We start from the raw sequence: 24,263 nt of genomic DNA, 5'->3' as shown, positions 1-24,263 counted from the left end.
ATGAGATCTCATAAGAATTATTTATTTAAAAGATACAGTAATTGTTCGTGTAGACAGTGATAGTCTAGTTTTAGACTATAATCATTTGTTTAAGCAACATCATCTTGTTTAGTACCATTGCTGAGAAATATGTGCACCAGTAATTTTTTTACCTATGTCATCATTTAGCTCTTGCTGGCTTATTTAGCATATCTGAGCCATAGCTTAGTCACTTAAGAAATGTGGACGTTTGCCAGATTATTTCCTAGTAAGTGATACACAGCTGCCTATGTTGTTTTTTTCTTCTCTTCTGAAGTAGAGTTCTACTAAAAATGATTTTGGTACATCTTTTGCTCATTCTTTGTAGCCTACTTTCTTTCTACCACAATATTTAGTTGGTGTCTAACCCTTTACAAAATGGTAAGAAATCATTCAAGTTTTCTTGTGATCCTTTTCTGAAATTATTCAAATAGTAGCCTTAAGAGAGACACATTCACGAGTGAAGCTTCTGACACCAACTCATTTCTTTTTTTGTGGCATATGCAGCTGGGTCCTTTCCCGTAAGAAGTCCTTTGCCTGCTCGCAATACTGTTAATTATGCAGACTGATGGGGTTCCGTGCAGTAGAACCAAATATAAGAATTTATCCTTTATTCTGTCCCTGGTTGACCAATATGTCTGTCTTGACAAATATGGCCCCTAGCTATTCTCTAAGTCCTTAGTCAATGTTTAAAATATCGATATGACCCCTTGGAAAAATCCTTTCTGTCACTCTTTTTTTTATCTTTATATCAGCCCGTTGCCCCCTCTGAACCATTGCCCAACTTCATTTTCATTTGACACTGTTTCTGCTGTGATCCTTACTTATAACTTAATCACTATTTACTTCAGCTATTATAATTCTCCTTCAATCACTGCCAATCCAAGGATATATGATTTCCAACACTTGTACTGGCCTCATGTCTCATTGCAATTTCAATTCAAAATTGCTCTCTCCATTTTCAAAACTCTCTAAAGTCTTGTTCCAACCTGTTTCCCTGGCCCTCTAGCCAACTATTTTCTCGCCGTCCTATTCTGTTTCTAAGGTCTTCACCTTTTTCTTGCCCTCTTTTCTAACTTGAGCATATTTCATCATGTTTACAGCCCTGGGTTTTTTTTTCCCAAAGGTAAACACTGCACTCTGCTACTTATCAATCAGTCTCAATGTAACACCCTCGGTGCCCCTGGTTTTTGTCCTGGTTCTGTAGACATAAGCCTTTCCTGGCCAATGTTCCCCCTCCTCCTACCTATACCTTTCCCAGCAATTCTTTAACTTTGAAGCCTTTGCAAGAACTGTTATTATATTAGTTGTCCTTTCTTCAGGCACATAGGAAAAGGCTATCTTACACATGAACAGCATATGTGTCAGCTAAACACTTCAGGTGATACAGGAAAAAAGTAATTTTTATTATTCTCAGTTACAAGGTTACTGAAAAAAGTACTTAAAAATGATCTCACCTCAGTAAAGGAGTCAGGGAGAGTAGGGACAAGGGGACAAGGAGTCGTTTTGTAATATGTTTCTAGTGGCCACTTTTTTGTTAGAAGTCTAGTTTTGAAATCTATGTCCTTGTACCTAACTGATTCTGTTGTTTTTGTAAGCTGCAATATATTAAATATATGTTTGCATTTGTATTTATTGGAATTTTAATTCTTTTAAATCCTACTTGCCATGGCTTTTAAAAGAAGTAGAGAATAATTATATCCATAATTTTTGTAAGTCCTTTCTTGTAATGGAAAGGGATTATTTTTAAAGGTTTGTGGAAATAAAATGACATCTTCGGGTAATAAATTCAAACCAACTTCTTCTCCCTCCTTTTTTTTTTCGCCTGTTTAGCATTTTCCACTTTTTTACTCTGTGATGTACAAGCCCTCACTGGTTAATTATGTATATATTTAGCTACTGCATGTGTTGGGCTTATTATTGTCATCTAATTAGATGTAACTCAAACTACTTGCTTCTAGAAAAATCATTAAAAATTCTTTCCTAATGACCTAGAGATGACAAAATGTCTGTAAAGTGTGAAGAAGCAGACAAGCACAGGAACATCGCTCTTAAAGAGTGTTAATCCAGATGCTGCAATCATCTAATTAAACAATATTTTGCTGTCATTAACATTTTCACCAAGGAATTGCAGTTATAATTTCTTTGTCAGCTGTCTCTAGCTCACTTTACCTTCAAAACTAAAGTGCCATATAAAAACATTAAATTGGATGGTTTAATTAAAAAGTTTTTTTTAATGAAGAAACATATCCAGTATTTCTGAGATCTCATTCACTGTGCCTCAGTTTTATTGTTCAAGTAGATTAGTGTCATAGGCTTGCAATATTTAATATTCAGCCTTTAATATTAATCTCTGTAAGCCCACTTGGTGAAAAATCTGAAGCTTCTAAAAAGGTACAGTGACTCCCAATAGCAGTACAGGTTTATGTTTTATATTTTTTTAGCTTCTTGCTAGAAGCACGAGGCAATTAATGAGATGGCAAAGTATGTCCATCTCTTGTCTTTTTACTCTGAAAATAATCTTTGGAAAGTCAGGACTGATCAAGAGAATATTCCTTATAAAGTTAAACCAGTAATATTTATGCATGTTTAGAATTAGGGGTTTGTAATCCCATAATAACCCTAGATGACTGTCCGTTGCTCAGATAACCATAAATATGTGATTCTATCACATCAAATACATGTTTGGTCTCCTTCCACAATTTACACTAAGATTTATCTTCCTGAGTCATTTTTTATCTGTGGATATTAAAAAGAAAATTGTTGAATTAAGAAAAATAAATGACTAACTTACTAAACAGCTTAATTGATATCTTAGTAGTTAATCTATTCATAAATAAAATGTGATTTATAAATATTAAAGTAGGAGAGAAGTACATACTTTGTTTATTTTATCATAAGAGTGTGATTATATTTATCAAATACATTACCCTAAGGCTCCATATGATGTAGCTAATCCTACCTAAGCTAAAGAGATAAATGACTTCAAATTATTTCTCATTGTGGGGTAAGAATGTGTAGCCAACAGTTACTGCAGTGTCCTGACATGCAGTTAATGCTACATAGTAACTTGTTCATGTGCCCATGCTGCCTTATCACAACCACACAGCAAATCAGAACTCATGTTCTGTAGCTAGCCTTGAGATTGCTTTTTTCTTGTGCTAGGCACATATTTGTTATTTTTCCGATATGAAATAGGAACAAAAAGTCTAAATCTCAATGATTAAATATTGAAATGAATATCGGAATTAAATAAAACCTCAATGTTGAAAAATCTCCATTTGAAATAATAAGTCACTTTGCACTTTGCAAAATTTTCTTTTGAAATGTTGCAAAAGGATGTTCACACCTTTGCAGATGTTTTTTCAAACTATTTTTAATTCAAGATCTTTTTTACTGCGAACTCTTTTCCATAAAAGTTTTCTGGATTCTGAAGAATCATCATTTTTCCTTATGCTTTGCAATAGACTGCAGTCACTTCAGTCATTCTTTTCCTGATGTCAGATTTCTTTTAGTCTGCTGTCTACATAAACATAGATGTCCACATTTATATCAAGTAAATGCTTCCGTAAATTGTAGGAGAGAGAAATGTGTACTGTAATTAAAATTATTTTCTTGCTTCCAGAATGTGATGTGGACTTATTCTTTCTTTATTTTAATATTCTTCTTTTATAAAAGAGCAGCAGTGTATTAGAACAGAGATACAGAGAGTTCAGAAGAAAACAAGAGGAAAAGTTCTATCTCTGTCCCAAATTCCTTTTTTTTTTCTTTTGGGGATGCTTTTGCACACACGTCTATTAACTTAATTCAGGATTGTGATGGTGAGGAAAACATTCATTGTATAAAGGCATGTGTTTGCATAAAGGTCAAATTTTGGAGACAATCTCGAGAAACTTTATAAATTGTACATAATTAACTCCGTACTGAAGGGAGAAATAATATTCTGATTTGACAGACATGGTAAATGTGGCAGAAGTATCTTACTTTAAGATTTATAGAGCCAAAAAAATAGACAAAACTATTAATATTCTGCCAGACACTACCTTTCTTTTTCCTACTTCTCACAGATAAGTTTTTGTCTAATTGAATTAATTATTTGATAAATTCTTATGCAGTCCAAGAATAGTTTTGGATTCATTCATTGTTGATATTATATGAGAAATATTTTTGTTTCTACCAGTATTTCTTTATTTGTATGTTGCACACAGTGCTGGTATTACATTTTTAGACTAAATTGTATTTGCACCTAAATTAATTGTTTTGTATTCCTGTGAACATTTATGTGTTGAAAGTGTAAAAATGAGAACACAAAACTATTAGCAATACCCACTTTTTCTGTTTTCAGTGAGGCTCTATGTACAAAATGGAAACATGCTTCTTGTTCATCAAATCAACTTCTATTGGAAAAATAAGGTGTTTGTAAAGCAGTGAAAGTTTCATATTTCATTAAAGCAGAGGTGATTTTTGTGGAGAATTGCGAATGCTACTCAGAACAAGGAAGCCTGTGTTTTCCTGTGCCAGGTTTCGTACCCCAGGAATCTGTCCAGAATCTGGAAGGAAGCAGTTAGTGAGACAGGGCTGTAAATCTGCTGCAGGACTGGGAATTGTTAACCTGGGTTATTTCAGTCTGCTAATTATATTATATAAATACACACACACATATATTTATTACCTGATTTTGTTTTTTAAGCCCCGTGCTGCATATCGTGTGGTTCTCAGTAAATCACACGGTAGATGGTTCTGTAGTGAGCAACGTCATTTGTCTTACCACTAAAATGTTCGATAGTGCTAAGAGCCTTCCTACACACGCTTTCCCCTGGCAATGAATTCATAATTTTCAATGCATTTTGGTGGCAAATTGCTCTTCTGAAACTGTATCTAAAGCTGGCGTTTGCACATTTGAACTGCTGGGATAGTAGTACTGGTTCTTTCATTAGGTTTGGAGAAGATGGCCTGGGGCAGTCAGCTCTGCTTTTTAGGAGTGACAAAACGGTTTTTAATTTTCATAGTGCGTCGGAAGTAGTGTTAAAGCAACCATGTCTTCTTTCACCTTCAGTTCCACCACTGCAGTGAAATCTCACCAGTTCTTCAGTGAAGAAGAGCCTTGGGGAGCAATGGATTAATATGCTTCAATTTAAACCGAGATTTGCAGACCTCAAATTTAGCCTCTTGCTTTTGGATGGGTACTTCATCTTTGCCAACAGATCATACTGCATACAATTGACAGAGACAAAAGTAGCTTTAACAGTTTTAAATTTCAACATTCATGCTACGAAAATAGCTTCATGGAAACTAAAGAGAGAGTCATACTTTTTTAAATTGATTTTGAAAGTTATTGTGCTCTTCATATTACGCTGATTTCTGTGAATGTGGATTTCTGATTCAAGAGAAGTGCAGCTAAAGGATTACTTTGATCTGTAGATTTATAACTGATTCTGTCAAGTAACAGGAACTGGGAACATGTGACGCAAAAAATGTAACTGCTAAGTTGTTTTTTAGCTGGAGAAATGGACACTCTTTCCTAATTCTTAAAACATTTTTTTTCCTCAATAGGGCGAACATACAATGATCTGAATCAATACCCTGTGTTTCCGTGGGTTTTAACAAATTATGAATCTGAAGAGTTAGACCTGACCCTTCCAGGCAACTTCAGGGATCTTTCAAAGGTATGGTTCAATTCTATTAAAGTTAACTAGCCTTTTTAACAATAATTTAACAGACTTTTAACAGATTTTTAACTGTTAAGGCTTTTTAGCTGATCCTTTTACACAGATTTTATTTTGCATTTTTAGTTTGGTTAATAAGTGGGTGTTTATCTTAAGTCACAAACATCTGAATTACACTTTTCTATTTTAGAATTATTTTATACTCACTCTCTAAATCACTCTTTTTTCATGTTCCTGACTGATCTCAAAACTGTAACTTGTCGGTACCTTCTAACTTACAGATCATGAGTGCTTCAGACCACTTGATCTTACTAATTAACTCCCTTGGTTTATGAAAGTTGATCCTTTGGAAATAAAAAGCTCAAACTAATTTTTCACTTTATTTTGCAGTGACTTGTCCAGTAATCTCTCAGTATAGTAGCAGCACCTGCTACTGGTTTAATAATTATTCCATAAACAAGCATTTGTGTATTTTGGGCCCTGGAGTAACTGATCCCTGTCGCTATATGTGTTTTTTGTCCTCCAACCAAACTTGGGAAGTTAGTACTTTATAATGATACAATTCCTGATATTTGGGTATCTGATAGCATCAGACTGTGATCTACACCCAGATCTGACAGTGAATTCTGCCAGTAGACTGGGAAGAAAGTGTGGCCACCCTGAGCAGGGCAGAAGCACCTGGGAGGCTCTGCTTTCCACCAGCTGGAATAAAGAGAGGGAGCAGGGTCTGAACCTGAGCTGTGGAAAGCATCTGTCCTGGCTCCTATCAACCAAGAATGTTTCCTACCGGTGAAGGCTGGTGGCCTTGCACCATCCCCAGCTTTAGGTTTCTGTTCTCCAGGAACGACAGCTTCCTTGCATCCTTGCAACAGTTCCTACTAGCCCGGAGAGAGAAGCTCCTCATATAAGTTGAGTGAAGCACAAAACTGCGGGAGGCTGTTGCTCTCAGATGTTAGGAATGAGGCTGGAGAGGATAAAATGACCCCAAGGCCCTCGCTGCAGCCCCTACTTTCCTTTCTGCTGCTGGTCAGGGGTGAGACTTTCCCAGTGCTTCTGTCTTTAAGTCTGATTTTCTTTCCTCCACTTCCTGCTCACACATATTTTATGCAGCAAATGTGAGATCCTGCCCTAGATATTTTAGAGCCTCATTACATCCTTGTTGGAAAGACAATGCCTACCATACCTCTAGATGTAACCATCCCTGAAGGCCTGCTTTTGTGAGACTTCCAGAATAAGTTGAGTAGTACAGTAGTATTTGATTGCATAATAGCAGATGGAGAGATCTAAGTTTCTTCTCCCTGTTTTCTTAAAAAAAAAAAGCAAAAAACATAAAACCAGAAATTAAACTACATTGACAGTATGCCTTAGACTTAAACAAATTGTTGAGACTACTTATGCTGTATAATATTTCATAATATTATAGCTATGCTTTATAAATGTGTTTTTCAGTTGTATAACATTATTGTAATCTGTACCAGGAACAATAAAAGAAAATCTACAAAAATGAGTTAAATAAAAATCAGGAGCAGTCATGCACCAGCTTCTTCCCTAGCATGTAAAAAAAACCAACTTGTTTTAGCATAGTTAAAGTGATAGACATTTCAAGACCCTTAAACTTTAAATCTGTAAAATTTGCTTCTTTCTAGTATTAGTAGCAGTATGTGTACTGAAGTGCAAAAGGATTAGTCTATGTCTCATGAGTCCTTCATTAGGTAGTTAGTTTTGGTTGACTTCAAATTTTTATGGCAGCCTATTAAAGTATTCAGTTGCTGCAGGAAGTGGTGTGATAGCTGAGTTGATTATTTTTCCTTAGGAGTTAGTAAGAACTCATTATGGAATTAGTGCTTGTATAGTTTATTAAGTTTCACTGCACTCCTTGTCGTGCCCTTCTTTGAAAAGAAAGGCAAACTCAAGTCCCTGATTATTTATATTTCTTCAAGAATCCATGCACGGTGCACAGCAGTATTTTGCCTGAACCTTTTGCTACCCAGTTTGGATAACTGAATTCTCTTATTCTGAAGCTACCAGTGGTTGCCACTGGAAAAGCTGGAGGTGCGGAGCACTCGAAAAGAATCTAGACATAGCTAGTTAAGCAGAATGGTTATTCCTTGCCGGCAAGGTCTAGGCTGCATTTATCCCACGGATGTATGTGAAAGATTACATTTGAAAACTGTAAATGTTTTGGGATCCTTCAGAATCAAAGGAGTGTAATTGTAAAATTTTCTCACTGTTTATTGTAATAACATCTGCTAGCAGCTTCTGTGATTTCTTTTCACAGTGGGTTTAAAAGGAAAAATAGGTTAATAATTTTTTGTAAAAGATAGTGGCCGGTTAATATGGAATGTCGTACTTCTGTGCCCCATGACTCTCATGCATTTTTTGCGTCTTGTTTTCCTATGTGCATTATCAGCAGAAATCTTCATAGCTGGGTCTTACCTGAAGTATTTCCTTGGCAGTTTTGTTTCAGTTTTCCTTATTGCCAAGTATCTCTAAGTAAGCCCTTTCTTTCCTTGTTAGGGAAGCGAACCCTGAGTAGGCAGAATAAAAACTGGTTGGTGATTTATTAGTCACATTATTGAAACTCGAAGTGCCATCAGCCTCCGTCAGACTCTGGGGCAGGCACGCACGGTGTCTTTTCCATGAGGAGCTATTTCCTTCTGTCAGATTTTACCGTGCAATGGAGAAGTGTTCCTGCAGATTTGATGGCAAATCACGATCTCCAGCTAAGCTGTTGATGGATCAAATCTCTTTGTGAGTTGCTGACCTTCTATCTTCCCGCAGGTTTGCGCTTCTTAGCATTCACAGAAGTCTCCGTCCTGAATATTTTGTAATTAATACTGCTCCTCTTTTGAAACAAGTTAGAAGTCTAACACTATTGCATATGTGGTAAAAGCCCACAAAAGCAATGAAATTAAAAGTGAGCCACCTATCCTTCTTTGTTTTGTTGCTTTAAAACAGCTTTGGTAGTTGTATGTATCCTAAATCTAACTTCTTTCAGAAGAATTCGTGTATTATGACACAAAGCTCACACAAAGCTCCAGTGTAATTTATGATAATTGACTGTACTTCATTTAAAATTATTTTAACCTTTAATTCTCAGGCTTTCTGTATAAAATACTGCATATCACCTTTGTGATATCATGACTACTAGGTGAACATACATTAATTCATATGTTTTGTGGAAATTGAATTAGATGTGTTTGGTTTGCTTACCATATAAGTGAAAGAGTAAATAATGTAACTTTTGCATTTAGCTCATACTTAAATATTTCCATTTCGGTAAAGCAGGCTTGAACTGTGGCATGTCCTTTTCCTCTGTTCCATTTTATTCTATTTGTATGTAACACTCTTTATTGTGTAACTTTGCATCTGAAGTCACTTATATTTAAATAATATTTAAATATTAGTCTAAAAATATCCATACCCTTTTCCATTGAAGTAATTGGAAATTCCCCTTTCAGTGCTTTTTTTTTTCCTTTTACTTATATTTTGAGATTTATAAACAAGACACATGGCCATTGAAGGTGCTGTATCAGTAGGATAGATTGGACCTCTCATTTGATTAGACAGTGTGGGCTCAAGTTTTATTCATTACATATACAAGGTTAAAGGTTATATTTATTGTTTGACAGGATGAAAAGCTAATGAAAGAGGCTGTCATAGATACATAGATTATCTTTTCACTATCCAACCACCAGGTGATCTGTTTATTTTCTTCTTTATTGAGATTTCCTTTGGAAGAATACCTCTGGTAGTGAGTATTAATGTGGGAAATGTGTGTGCAGGTCTTAATGCACGCTGAGTTTTGGGGCGTTTTGTTTCCAAGCAAAGCACTTAAAATGTAGTATATTTTTTTTGTGCAAAAATTGTATGACTTTTATTCCTTATAGTGAATGCATGGATTTGACCATGCTGCATTGTCCCTGCTTATTAAGGTGTAAATGGGAATGTCTTCTCATTTGCTTCCAGTCATACATCCTGTTAAATAAAATGATTTCTTCACCAGGCAAAGTAATACTAATATTGACATGTGTATGAGACATCACACGCCCATTCATTGAGTGGAAAAAATTATATTTTGTTAATATAGAAGGTGTTTGACTGACGGGTGATGATAAGCATAACCACTTTTCCTTTTTACTGTGCCATTTCAAAAAAAGGAAGTGATAAAGCCCCAAGGCTTCTAAGTGTAATAATGCAAATGAACGCACTGAAGTGTGACTATTTCAAGGCAAACCACACTTAATACTTCCAAAAATGTGTACGCTGCGAAATGGAGTTTATGGGTTTACAAGAACCACTCTCATTGGAAAAATGAAATCAGTTGCTGTAGCTTAAGCTTCTCTCTTTACTACAAGGAACTGTACTGTCAGGAATAAAAATGAGTTTGATTATATTTTGGTATAAGCCATGCAATTAACATTTTCTTTTCTTAAATGAAAAGTTAATTTATCGAATGAAACTCTAGTACTTTGAATCTGCCAGAACTGTTATGCTAATTGAAAATGTTGAGATGGCTAGGCCAACCAAAAAGCTGTTTACATATTTGGATAACTTTAGAATTTATTTTAAACTTTAAATTACTGTACTAAGGTGTCCTACTTAGGGTGTGTTTTTTTTAAATAAGAAAACAAGCAGTCACTATAACCTCAGTTTGTATTCAGGCACAGCCAAATAAACCCATGAACAAGATTTCTTTTGTACACAGCTACAATTTTGTGCAGTACATTAGAAAAAGAGATAAACAGATAAGGTAGTTGCTGCATGAATTAGAGTCAAGGTAAGCAGCAGTATTTCAGTGGCCAGATAAATAGGATGCTACATTCAGTTCTGCTGTCGTGAGAGAATGGAGTTTGATGAAGATAGCTGGCAAAACGGTAAATATTACAAGAGCTAGCATAACATGTCCAGTGGATATAAACACTAGATGTATTGACAATGCACTGGTTCAAAGGCCAGATGTCTAAAGAAATTAGCCAGATAAAAAAGAAGGACATGAATAGCAGTGTTTTTAAGTCTTAACTTTAACATTATTTTATTTTTAAATGGTAAAAGCAACAAAAGTCGAACAACAGCTTTAGTACATCAAAAGTGAAATGGTTGAATAGCGTTTGTCATAGAGTGAGTTGTTTTACTTGGTTGTAGAAAAGAAAGAATATGTTATAAAACCATTTTATGAATAATTAGTAGTATTTGCTATGAGAGTCTTTACAAAGGTTGTTTTAATAAAAAAGCAAATAATGTGTTTTGAAAGTGAATTTTATAAAACTTTATAGGAATAACTTTTTTGTTTAAGGTTCAGAACAATTTGTTTGACTCAAATTCAATTCCTGTATTAGTCTTATGGTTAAGGCACGGCACTGAGACTCAGCAGGCAGATTCAGGTTTGCCTTTGTGTTTTTCGTGCAAGTCATTTTGACTAGTTTGTGTGTCTGTAGCATCTCACTGAAATTGAGATAAAATTATCTTCTTCCATGACATGAAAATATGGGGATACATCCAGAAAGTTTTGTCAATTTTATAACCATAGTGTCAGATTAAAACTGTATTAGTTGACTTTGTAGACAGAAAATGGCATTGTAAGGCTATGGAAAAGGGACCAAAACTTCCTATATCCTTTAAAAGAATAGAAGCAGAAGTGTCTCGTCCACACAGACAGGAAAAGTGAGAGGCTACTACCACTGTAGAAATTGTCGTCTAGCAGAAAGCATGCCTTATCAGAGTAAGCAGCGAGTTAGGTGCTAGTTTCTACACCTGAGGTTTGAAGTCTTTACAGAAAAGACATGTCTTTGCTGAAGGATGAACTATTTTCAGTTCCCTTGAAGAACAGCATTTTGCCACATGGACATTTAAAAAAATATCACAAAGGATACCAGTGGCAGACTTGGAATTTACCTCATACTTGCTATTTTATTTACTGAAATTTTCTTTTCCAAAAATTGTCTCTCCATTTTGTACACACAAGCTAATTTTTTAATTGATTAGTTGACTAATGTTGTTAAGGAAGATGCTTAACAATAAAAAAAGAGAGATTTGAGCACTTTCAGTTATAACTTTTAATGTGTATTTTATTCAGCATGGGGAGCACTTAAGTCCCTTCCATTAATGTGTGGAGAAGTGGTCCACACAGGGGCTCTTCCATAGCTGCGCAGAAGAGAAGAGTGGGATCAGATGATCCTTGTATTACCTGCAGCAGGACAAAGCTAACCGATGTAATTCTGAACCAGCAGTTGCAAAGCTGCATGAGCATAGTGCAACTCCCAGCTCCCATCCCTGTGCAGCACTACATATTTACGGCTGCACTGGTCTGAGATTTGGGTTGCCATCTCTGCAGTTGTGTTGTGTTTGCCCACTGGCCATCCTAGAGCTAGCTCACGGATTTCTAACACACTTCTGCTTTGCATGCTATAGTCATACCTTAGCAGTTTCCCTGGGAAATGCTAGAAATCTTTTTGGAATGACGGAAGTGAACCTGTGTTTCCTGAATCCCAGGCTACTATCTGCCATACTGCCGTTGGAAGCCATACTGCTTCCAATCCAGGATCTGCCCAAAGAAGTCAAGGGGAGACTTTCTACCTGGAGACATGCTCCATCTCACTCTTCCTTTCTTTTTTTCTTTCTCTCTGGAGCAAGGAAGAGTAATTCCCAGAAAAGATTCTTCTTGGCGATTTTTACAAGAAAATTTCCATACCGTGCAAGAGGAGAGGTGAATCTCATGAAATTTTACCTAAAGAATTCATTTTATTCTTCAGATATTTTGTGCATTTCAGCATTTTCCCTTCAAATGAATCCTAACGTAATTGAAAGAAAAATGGATTCTGACTCTGAAAAGAATATTGATGAGGATGAAGGTAATCTTCAGAATACAGCTTCTTAGGTTAATCATTTAATAAACTGAACACGTGTCTTCTGAAAGTAGATTATTTTAGCTAGTTGTGCCTGCATCTTTTACATGAAAATGGGAATGCACAATGTTACAACCTTATATCTTTTATCTGACTGTTAAATTGAAATAGCACTTCTCCCCAAAGAATCTTGAAAACATGGTGGTGTATTAGTGTTTTGTGTGATTTTGGAAAATTATTATCAAGTTCTAGAGAGAAAGTATCTTTTGCATTAAATACAACTATATGTATAAATTTGCAAAAAAAAAAGTTATTTAAAACAATAGGTTAAGTCATCATTAAGATAATAATATATAGTAGAATATCTCTTAATTATTTTTAAGCATCAGTTAAATTTCACAGTTCTTCTTGTTACTATTCCCATTTTACAGTGAAGGGAAAAAACTTGCAGATTATTTGATGGAACATCTGATCTCTTTCAAATATATACTAAAATGCCTGGAGTTTTGATTTGCAGTCCTGCATTAGTCACCATAGCCCTTCAAACATATATTTACAATAACGTTATGACAGATCACACCTTTATCATTCGTAGCCTCAGAGCTTATTGCAGCATAGGATATGTGCAGTGTCGACTGGAGGGAAGTAATATTCTCAGGGTGTTTTTCCCTTACAAAATACGATTGCACTGAGTTGTCTGCTGTTTCGTGTTTCCTTATGGCGCGGGGTGGGGGGTGAACATTTCCTGTTAACAGACTCTGATGTGAGTTACTGCTTAAGCTTTTGAAATGTTTACTTGGAGACTGGAATTTCTTCTGTTGGAGAAGTGGGTGCATGCTACCCCAAAAAGGGTGGTGTTGGCAAGTCCCATTCAGTCCACAGAGCAGCCCAGAACACTGATATAAATTGTGCAGTGAAGTGCACATAGATCTGCACAGTTTGTCAATCCCATAAGAAAAGTGTGTCTTTTAGGAAATTGCTCTTTCAAGAAAGTGGTTGAGTAGTGATTTTTATGTTTTGGCAACTCACAGGCTGTAACAATGCCTGCGTGTTTTCTGAGAGTGGCTGAATATGTAATGAAACTGAGCATATCAAAAATGCAAATATTTATTTTACTATTTTTCCAGTAGTTGGGAAACAAGCCTGGAAAGTGTTAGGGAATGGCTCATACTTCTCTTTCAAGAATGTTTCGTGAGGTCTTGCAGTGCAATCTGCATCAGATAAGGCTGATCCTTAGGGATTACTCATACATTTTACACATATGAGAAAGCTATTAACATCTCCATGACACAGCAAAGTATTAAGCATCTAGACTGTTTCAAGTGAAAAGTGTGGAAATAATAATATTTTAAAATGTAACTGTTCATCAGATACTCTTATTTAAAAACAAGCTACAGTATTTAAAATTGGGAAACAACGTGTTCTCTGTCAGCTTTTTTAAAAGTCATCTCAATAAGGATAGAAGTACTGAGGGAATAAATATTTGTAGCTTTTGAAATGTTCAGTTACATACCTAGTGTAGTGAAACACACTGATTTGACCTTATACTGGTATTTCCATTACAAACGACTGTGTATTTAAACTCAGCTGGAAAACTGTGCTCTGGAATGAAATGTGAGAATACCTGTTTGTTAGTGTTCTGAAAAGGGTCAAAGTCCTGGAGAATGTGTTTATTTGCAAGTTGTAATTCCCTTAGTAATGTGCATTTATAATAGAAATTCTAACTTTATTTTTAATGCAAAGGCTATACAATTCTTTGGTGTGGAAATGTGTTCTCTAAATATTAAACTTTATGTGTTGAATTAATTCTACTACAAGAGCTAAACTTTCAAGATTGTTTGCAGATTGATGATAGATAAATATGCCACTAATATCTGATCTGGAAAAACAGACTTAAGATAGCCTTGCATTTATTCACTTAGTCAACATTTTGCTTTCTATTGTATTTTATTTTTCCCAGTGCCTTTTATGTCACACAATAATAACAAATACATTTTACAGAAAATGCTAAGGTGGGTAAAATAATCACAGAAAAACATATCTCCTGTAAACAATATGTCAAAACGAACAGTTCCTACTACTGCCGTACATTCCTTTTGGGATTTTACCTAACTTTTATGGACTGTCAAGCACACTCTTGAGCCTTGACACAGAGCCTTGACTCTGTGAATAATTTCCATATTCTATTGTTTTTTAAGTAAAAAGCTTATTTGCTTTTCAGTAAAAAGTAACTTTGGTTGGTCAGAAAGTAGATTCTGTCTTGCAGGACTATGCGCATGATTTTTAAGTATTTCTGCTTAGGATCACCAGACACCGTTGGCAGTTCTACGTGAAATCTTTTCATCATGAACTGTGCATTACAAAGTATCCTGTGTGAGCAAAAGTCGGTTTTCATTAGTTGTGTGATTATGGTGAATGACAGCAACAGAAATATTAGTTTGGCCTCAGTGCATTTTAAATGCAGTTTTAGAAGGTCCATTTCCAGAACAATGTTACTGAATTAACTGGGAAACAACTCATACTTCTAGAAGGTCTTGAAACTTTGCAGATGTGGATCACTTGTATTTGTCAATTAAAATAGGAAAAGTCGTAAGACTTTTCGTATACAGAGCCTTTGAAATAAAACTCCAAAACTGCAGCAACCTGAAAGGATTATTACATCCTGGAATGAGTTTTCTCTGCTTGGTTGCAGAATTTCATATATAGTGAATATTAATGTAGAATAACCTACGATACATAAGACGTTGCTGCCCTTCAGCTCGTAATATATTCAGTTTCTCATCCCTTTGCAGCCTATTGGTGCTTTGAACCCAAAGAGAGCAGTCTTCTATGCAGAACGTTATGAGACTTGGGAAGATGATCAGACTCCACCGTACCATTACAACACCCACTATTCTACATCTACTTCTACATTGGCCTGGCTTGTTCGTATTGTAAGTATTTTTGGATCCTGAATTTCATTACTTACAGCATCTCTTCTATCATTTACCAATATTTGGATATTTTTAATGAGAGTACCTTTCCATCAAAATCTTCAAGAACTCCTTCAGTAACTTAAAAATCTCACGAATTCTCCATGCATACTGCCTATACTCATTTGTAGTGATCGGAAGATCTTTTCTGCTCAAACAATTGCAATATGTTTGGACACAAAATTGTGGTGGCATAAGGACAGGTAAACAATATAGTGAAGAAAACTATCTAAAACTGTATCCATCTGAAGAGAAATTTCTAGAAAATACAGAAAGCTGATACTACACAGATATTCATGTATTACTTACAGCTAGAGACAGATATATACAACATAAAAATAACTTGAACAAAATCTCAATACATTAAGCTATGTCAGACTGACGTGTGAATTATAGAACCAAAGTTTTATATTAAAGTAGCATGAAATAATATTTTATGCCTCTCAATGAGTTAATAACATAATTTTCAGAAATGTACAAATGCATATTCCAACTTATTACTGTTATTTCAATTCTGGAAACTTCATACTTAAGTCCTATCCTGGGAGACAGGTCTAGGGTTGGCAGCCAAACTTCAAAGACAAAAAGAATCTTCATTTTGTTTACAAATTAGCACAATGAGTTACAGAAAAGGGAGTGTTGATTAGACACTTAACAGTTCTGGAAATCATAAAGAACTGAACCACTGTATAATTACCAAACTACAACTACAACCTATCAGTAAAAATGTATTGCATAAGCTGCATTCTGAGCAGGTCTCACACAAAACCAACCAAAGCAGAGCTGGAGTTGTAGCGCCTTCCATGCACAAACTCCCAGCCGCGTCTGGGAGTTTTCTGCGCAGGAGGGAAGAACTCATGTGTCTACGAGTTCAGGATATAGTTCTTAACCCCTGGGAAAGCAAACGTTGATTACACTCCTGTATGGGGTGATCATTGTACTCCTCTTAAATGTTGCTAAATTATTCATGTTCTGTGAATACATTTTATGGTTCACATGTGGTTCTTAGTCCCCTTACAGTGTATTAAAAACAGTGGTTTTATTTGCATGTTTATCTATTAATTTTGGCTGGTATTCAACAAAAGATACCCTTTTGCTACTCAGAAAATTCTTAAGCCTGAAGAATCTGCTTACTGGCTGAATGTACAACACACCAAGGAGTATTCATTTCCTGTATTAGGCTAATGCTGTGTCATTTTTACTACTGTTGTTTATGTAATACTATATATGTTCTTGCTCTCTCTCTTTCCTACGCTAAAGAGTGAGAGAACAAGGTCTCTGCCATGATGGCCTTGCAATGTAGGTCTGAAAAATAGTATTTGTTAGAGCAAGCAATATATTGTGAGAGCAGAAAGCAGAAAACAAAAGGAAATAGCACTTTCCAGGGAAAGAGATCAGTGATAGTAAAAGGATGAAAACAACTAAGGAAAATTTAAATGAGAGAGCACACCTAGGCAGATTTTTTTAAGTATTCTTTAAATTGGAGTGACCAGCAAAGAGAAGCAATTGTGAGTGGGAGGAGACAACAGAAGTGAAAGGGAGACAAGAAAGAGGAAAGTTTAAAGCTCAGAAAAGGGGGAAAAAAAATACATTATGAGGTTGGATAGCGCTGTATATAGAAATCCAAAATAAAGATTTGCAAATGAGTATGTAAAGAGACAGTAAAATAAGATTATAGCTATGGGGATTGTATAGTCGTAGTGATCCTTAGAAAGATATTTTTGGCTACAAAACAGCGGATAAAAAATACTAAGGGAGAAGATGATGCCAGTGAAATTGGTAGAGATTGCAAAGTCAGGATTCTGGAAGTTAAAGTAGGATTTCTTGCTGATGAATTTTTAGAAATAGTATTTTTGTATGAGTTTGTGAAGAATAATATATAAGAAAAATTTATAAAAAGTAACTTACAGTCTACTTCAAGAAAGGGAAGGTGAACATGAGAGATGCAGAGATTTAGAGAGAACAATTCTTTCAGTATTTTAAGAGATTTGAGAAGATTCATGGGAAGGATTTTTAAGATAACAGCTTTTGGCAGAAAGAAACAATAAAATGAAGAGGAGGAAAGAGGAAGCGGAAAGTAAAATCATGGGAATAGATTGTGTTGGTCAAGGAATAAAAGCAAAAACAAAGAAGAGACAAATGGAGAGAAAACAAACAAGCAAACAAATAAGAGTAATTACTAAAAATAAACCAGGAATGAGATAGTCCAGATAGAAGCAGATCAAAAGAATACAGAGTAGCGGAGATCCAGGGGAAGAAAAAGTCTCATTGTGGAAGAAGCAGCAGTTGCAGTAGAAGAGGTGGTTTCAGGCACTCTGAAGTGTGTTTATATAGAGAGTTGTGTAATTGCCACAAAATCTTTAAAAAAAAAAGTGAACCTTGTGTTTTGGCTTTGACAGATGCAATCTGTTCCCTGTCAGTTCTCTTCAAAACGTTCAAAACATTGCTTGTAATATCACCTTTCTGAGTCAATTCTGTGATAATCTGCTCCCTACTGTTTTTTTTCCTCTGCCGCTTCCCTTTTTCTAACATATCAGGCTACTTTTATAAAAGGCACTTTATGCCTCAGCCTCACTTCAGATCTGTTTAATAGAGTTTGATGTTATCAGTCTCTGCCTCTGTTTTGCCATTAATAAATTGGTTCACTGGTAGTTCAGTTTTCTCCTGAGTCCTATTCTGTATTAAGAGTGTCCTGTAAAAATCCGTCTTTAAAAGTGACTTATTTCATTTTGTTTTCAAAGACATGACAGTGGCTGTGCCTATAATATGTTGAGGCCTTATACCAAATATATCAAATAAAATTAATTTATTGTTAATTTGTGTTTTTCTGCTTTGCATTATATTTATAAAATATATATGTAATATATATTATATATTATATATAATAAATATAATATATATTATAGAGAAGAGGACCTAATCCTTTACTGAGGCTATGAGCTATTACTGCATCTGCAAGGATTCTATTTGTATTTTCTGTGACCGGTTTGTACAAGACTAGACATGCTCCATTCTCTTTTGTAAGACCTCTAGGAAAAAAATGAAGGCAGCTTCACGATAGCAATGGTTCGGCTTCACCAGGCCTTGTCGTGTTGTTTACGGTTACTCTTAAGACTTATACAACTGACCCTGAAACTCTCCCAAAGCAAAATAATGCATACACTCTCTGTACGCCCCCCCCCCCCAACATGTGAACGTATACATACACATATATAACTAAGAATTGTTAATGCTAAACAGGCCAAATATAGTGATCTGCAGCACCAAACTGAAATTATAATACTTAAACCTGTGCGTGTTTGTTTAAACTAACACATTGCGCGTTTCAGCCTGTATCAAGGTCAAGGAAGAATCACCTAACTAGTGTCATAAGAAATTAACTGAGCCACAGCCTAGAAATATTTAATGCTATAATTACAAATGAATCCCACATGATCTCCAAAAACATTTGGTCAATATCTAAAATCAAATGTTTCATGAAAATGATTAGCATTCTCTCTAAGTTGAGGGGTAAACTGTTATTAGATAACTACTTTACAGGGATAGATAATGAATGTGGTAGTCTACTGTGTTGTTCAGTCAGGTTAATAATGATAAAAGCTAACACTGAGGCTTATATAGTACTGCCTTCCCCTCCTTTGAGATGTTACTGAAATCAAATCACAGTTCAAGTTTTATACACTTTATACATCCTTAGATATTAACCTGAGAAATTCATGTAAATCATAAAATTCTACTTAGGAAATCTGAGCCAACATCACCCACAAGGTTGCTCCAGCAAACCAAATAAAAGGTATTCCGGAAGGGGTGCACTGTTCTCTTGGCATGGTTCCATTTTGTATAAATGAAACTAAGTATTCATAGTTTATGGATCCTTATCCGTAAACCTTACTGCCTTGTCAAGAGTCATATTTTTGATGTGCTTTTCATCTGGGCCAGTGAATATTTAAGCTGCAGAAGGCAGAGTAGTTTAAACAAAGGCACTTGCAGAATCCTGCAATCCTACAGTCCTACGTATACCCTAGTGACTTAGAATAGCTATCTGAAAGGTAGTACAGGATTTTGACTTGATTGACTTGAATGTGAATATCAGCATTGGTTTCACATTTTTTATGTGAAATAGGCTATGTAGGTACAACTGGATGCTCTCAGTAGATGCTGTTGAATAAGCAGTGTTTTACGTGAACCAGTTACATCCTCACTGAAACAAAGACTAGTATGAGAGAGCAGGATTCACTAACATGGTGATTAAGAAAAAGCTTGTAAAGAACAGTTAGGTGCCAGTTTCTGTTACAATGAATGTTTCGTTACTTCTACAAGATAGAGCAAATTCTGGATTTATTGCAAGTCAGGTTTGATTGAGCCCAAACCAGTTTAGTGGTTAGGGAAATCACTTTGGCTTTTCAAAGGCGGGGGGGATTTTTAAATCCTCTTTGTAAATAGAATGACATGAATCTGGGTCTCCTGCTCAGTAGGTTTGAGCAGGGCAGCCCCAAATGTATCAGATAAAAGGTGTGCATCTCTACGACAATATTCCAAATACCCTCTTTTTCCCCACTTACAAGTGGATGGAATTACATTTTTGTTTGACACACAACGTCTCAGAATGACACATCCTTTCTTCTGCTGTCCCCTACCCCCACTATAAATGATTCAAACGGGAGTAGGCTTTGTTAGGAGGGGGATGGAGGGAGAGATGTGCTGGAATGGAAAAATTATTTGTTTCCATGTCTCAAGCCTATATTCATCGTAATCAAGTACCCCACGAATTTCTCGTCTTGTTGGCAGTGAACAAGGCATGAATTTTATTCAGAATATTAGGAACGAGTGAAATGGGGTTATAATGAAAACATTGTGCAGCTTTATAGCTTTCACAGGAACAAAACCTTTACATGAAATGACAGTAATCGGTATGATAGAATAACAGTATTTAAATGAGCATATTCAATACAGATATAAACTGTATTTACAGGATATAAGCACTTGACTTTTCAGAGAATAAAAATTACCTAAAATTATGTGAGAGGTCTGAGATAAAGCTAGTGAAAGCTCTGAATTTCTGCTCAGGATTAAAAAGCCAAAAAGATAGGCACAACAGGTCATAGTAGGATATCATAATAGAGCACCCTGTAGTGCTCAACTATTAAAGGTTTAATCCTTGATTATGAATTTTATTGCTTTTGTATATTTGTCTCAGATGCTTAAAATAATGTTGTCATGGAATTTTGGATTAATGTTTTTACATAATTTATTGTAATTACATCATTTTTCTGGTTTCTGCTTTTTAAAATCCATCAACTGCTTCTGATTTCAGGACCTCAGCAATGATCCCCAGACTGTTTCACAATGATATTCACAGCGAATTATACATATCTTGTAAAGAAAAAAGTGATAGGCAGGGGCTGGTAGAAGACAGAATTATTTGTACTCAAGTCAATAATATGTAAATTTTTTCATTGTTGGTAAGCCAGAAAAATAGCATAATTTGCAGAGTTTGCAAATATATACAGAGCTTTTAGGGGGGACTTAATTAACATCAAAAAATTCCAATGTTAATAGAATTTAATGTTAGCTGAATGTTAAAATTATAATGTTAATAGAATTTTATCCTGAATGAATATGGGCAAAATCCTGTGTATATTGTTTTCATTTGGGTAGCTCTGGTTCTTTAAAGTTCTTTGCAGATAGTGCCAAACACTTAGATGAATGTAAGCTATAAGAATAATGCCCTTTTTAATTTGTATTTTACATGAAAATCACTGTATGAAGCACTACAAAATCTAAATGTATAACACCTTAATTTATTTTCTTTCAGTATTTCAGTTTATTGTCATACCTTTATCAGTAGTATATCTTAGATTGTTGTCTGTTCTTTGGAATGCATTTTTTGTAAATAAATTCCTAAAGTTTTAAAAGAGAAAAGCTAAGAACAAATTTCTCTGTTCAATTAGACAGCAGTAGAATGTCTTGTAATATTATCATGAAAGTGATGCATATATTTCATGTTTGCACCAGAAGTTAAGATACTATCCGAGGCTTAAAAAAAGAAAAAAAGAAGGGAAGAAAAAAGTCTTCATTTAAAACTAAACATTTCCCTTAAACTACTTTAAAGCTACCAGCGTATTATGATGACAATAACAGAGATGTCACATTCTTCCTTCTCCATTAGACATGAGAAATTTAGTTCTTTTCTTCTTTGAAAGAGTGGCCTATGTTGACTGCTGTGTGTGATAGAAAAGATTAACTGGGAAGAAACAAGTAGAAATTAGAGAAACAGTGGTCTCAGGAGGTCTGAATTCCCTCGTCTTCCGTGTTCTTTTTTGACTCTTTTCCTACCCTTGCACCCCGCTTTTCTTATGTATATTTAAATTGTTTTTAAATGCTGCTGAAACCGAAATACTTCAGTTCTATTTAATCTTGGATAGTTTAGACACCATGTGTATAGACATCATTCCCTCAAAAATTTCTTCATTAACTGAGGAGTTCCCTGCTTTGTTCAAAAGCTTTTGAAGAGGAAATGAAGGAGGATGTATAAAATAAAATTAAAAATAGTACATGGGTAATACTTATTAATTAATTATAACCTGGTGATTATAAACTACCTTGAGGCTTAACATTATTTCCAGATGATCAGGACGTGCAAGAAAATAAATTTGGGCATTAATTTAAAGGAATAGACATAACTTTTAAAATTATTCACCAGGGCACATGGGAGAAAAGGTGGAAGTGGTTTCCATCCATGAAGACATACTGCCAAATATTAATTGCATCAGAGAGCTAACGGAGTGGTGCTGGAAAACCAGGGGATTGGCAACAATCTCAGTAACAAAGTACTGCTGTCTAATTTAGGATTTGATCCACTGTCAACTCCTTCCCTGCTGTGGAAAGTGATGACAAAATGGATTCTCCAGACCATCTAAGACTTGAGCTTTTCTTACCCAAAAGTTAGCAGCTGTTGCCGGTTACTAAGTATAGGGAATATGATATCAGCTACAATTAGCAAAAGAAAATTCTAAATTTTTCATCTCCATCTCTGTGATTTATTTGTATACTCATCTTAAAACCATGGTAACTGGACAAAGAGTAGATAGAATGGAGGAAAAATGGTAGCAGACATTTGGCTGCCACAATATAATGGTAAAGCTAGGTATCCTGTACCAGTAGTCTGCCTCATAATGACCATACAGCCATTCTGCCCACCGTGAGGAAAAGTGGAACATCCAAAAGTCTTCTAAATTAAATGAAAACAAAATGAAAATCAAGACAAGTGGATTTTTTGAGATTTTATTTTGATATACTGTCTTAGAAGGGGCAGACAAAGCATAGTAGCAGAGCAACACAGACAGCGTTTACAATGGTTGCAGTAAAGTAGGCAACCATGGTGAGCTAGAGCTAAACTACTTCAATCCGCCACTTATGGCAGAGTGAATATGTAATATAACCTTTCCTGACAGAACTCAGGATTTGTGCTTGCAAAATTTGTTAGCACTAGTAAATAAACTATGGTATTCCATACAGATAAATATGCATAGATGTAAGTATGAGGTACCAGTGTGATTTTTTGCTTAGTTCTGCCTTTATAGAGTATTTTGATTAGCAAAAGTCATCTGTTGCCTGATTCCTTCTGCTGTGTTCTTAATCCGTCTTCATTTCATTGACTACAGGAGCCCTTTACAACATTCTTTCTAAATGCAAATGATGGCAAATTTGACCACCCAGATCGAACCTTCTCCTCAGTAGCAAGGTCTTGGAGGAACAGCCAAAGAGATACCTCGGATGTGAAGGTAATGTATATGTTAAATATTAAACTAATAATTGTGAATTTTCCTTTATGCTATGTTGTTTCATGTAGGGACAAGAGGGTTTCGTACTTCATATCATTATATTCAGTACTATGCATATTTTAAATAAAAGGTAGATGTTACTAAACATTATTGCCATAATAGAAACAATCAAAAATTCTTTGAAGTTGAGTGGATAAAAGGTGTTTTGTTTTTACAGAGAAACAACCTAAGTGATCTAATTTAGATCAGATAATCAGGAGACGGAGAAAAGCCCAATAAATTGTTCTTTCCTGCTGTTAACTCAATATTTGGCCCACTCCATAAAACACAGCAGGAATTGGGTTTGACCTTAAAGTGTCATATTGTTATAGCTTGCCTAGCTCTGGGTTTGCATTGCCTGGGGCAATTAATAAAGCATTAATGACAAGACCCATTTAAAATGTTGGCTTTTCTGTACAGATTTAGCTTTTACTTGACTGTGCCTGGGGATATTATGCAACAATACGCATTAGATTAAAACAACTTCTACACGATATACAGAAACAGCCGGAGAGCAGGGTGATTTTACTGTTGTTATTCCTTACCTATTGTTGAATACAAAGGGTTATTGTTCATATGCATGGGACCTTGTCAGAAAGAATCCAAAATCTTACAATATTGTGAATACTATGGTTCTTTAATGATTTTCATTTTCTAGTAATAAGGTTTTAGACAAAGGCTGTAGTATACCATTAGTTGGTTTTTTTGCTTCATTTTTAAGTTAATATATATCTCTTTACTGCAATACTGCCACTCATACTAAAGGGTATACTAAAGGCAAGGTCACATTGCCATTATGTTTTTGACTTAACTTGACAAAAGAAGGAGATGTAAATTTGCCGATTTATTTTTATTCCAGAGCCTCTGTTTGCATAAATGCTACAGCAGTCTCAGAAATGTGTGTGGACAAACCATGCCATTATTATTCTCTTTCTACTT

General features: G+C 35.2%; 1 protein-coding gene across 13 annotated transcripts in view; it reads left to right on the top strand.

The window, feature by feature from the left end:
* NBEA (neurobeachin) overlaps positions 1 to 24,263 on the top strand; it is a 530,623-nt gene that overhangs the window by 438,701 nt on the left and 67,659 nt on the right. For all 13 annotated transcript variants that reach the window (XM_068930067.1, XM_068930069.1, XM_068930074.1 and 10 more), the window contains 3 exons: positions 5,572 to 5,684; positions 15,322 to 15,462; positions 23,166 to 23,285. In XM_068930067.1, coding sequence (XP_068786168.1) covers positions 5,572 to 5,684; positions 15,322 to 15,462; positions 23,166 to 23,285 — 374 coding nt within the window. The remainder of the gene's footprint in view (positions 1 to 5,571; positions 5,685 to 15,321; positions 15,463 to 23,165; positions 23,286 to 24,263) is intronic.

The sequence above is a fragment of the Struthio camelus genome, chromosome 1, assembly GCF_040807025.1.
Source record: "Struthio camelus isolate bStrCam1 chromosome 1, bStrCam1.hap1, whole genome shotgun sequence".
NCBI classification, from domain to species: Eukaryota; Metazoa; Chordata; class Aves; order Struthioniformes; family Struthionidae; genus Struthio; species Struthio camelus.
The sequence above is the reverse complement of the archived record's forward strand: the minus strand, read 5'-3'. Positions and strand labels throughout refer to the sequence as shown.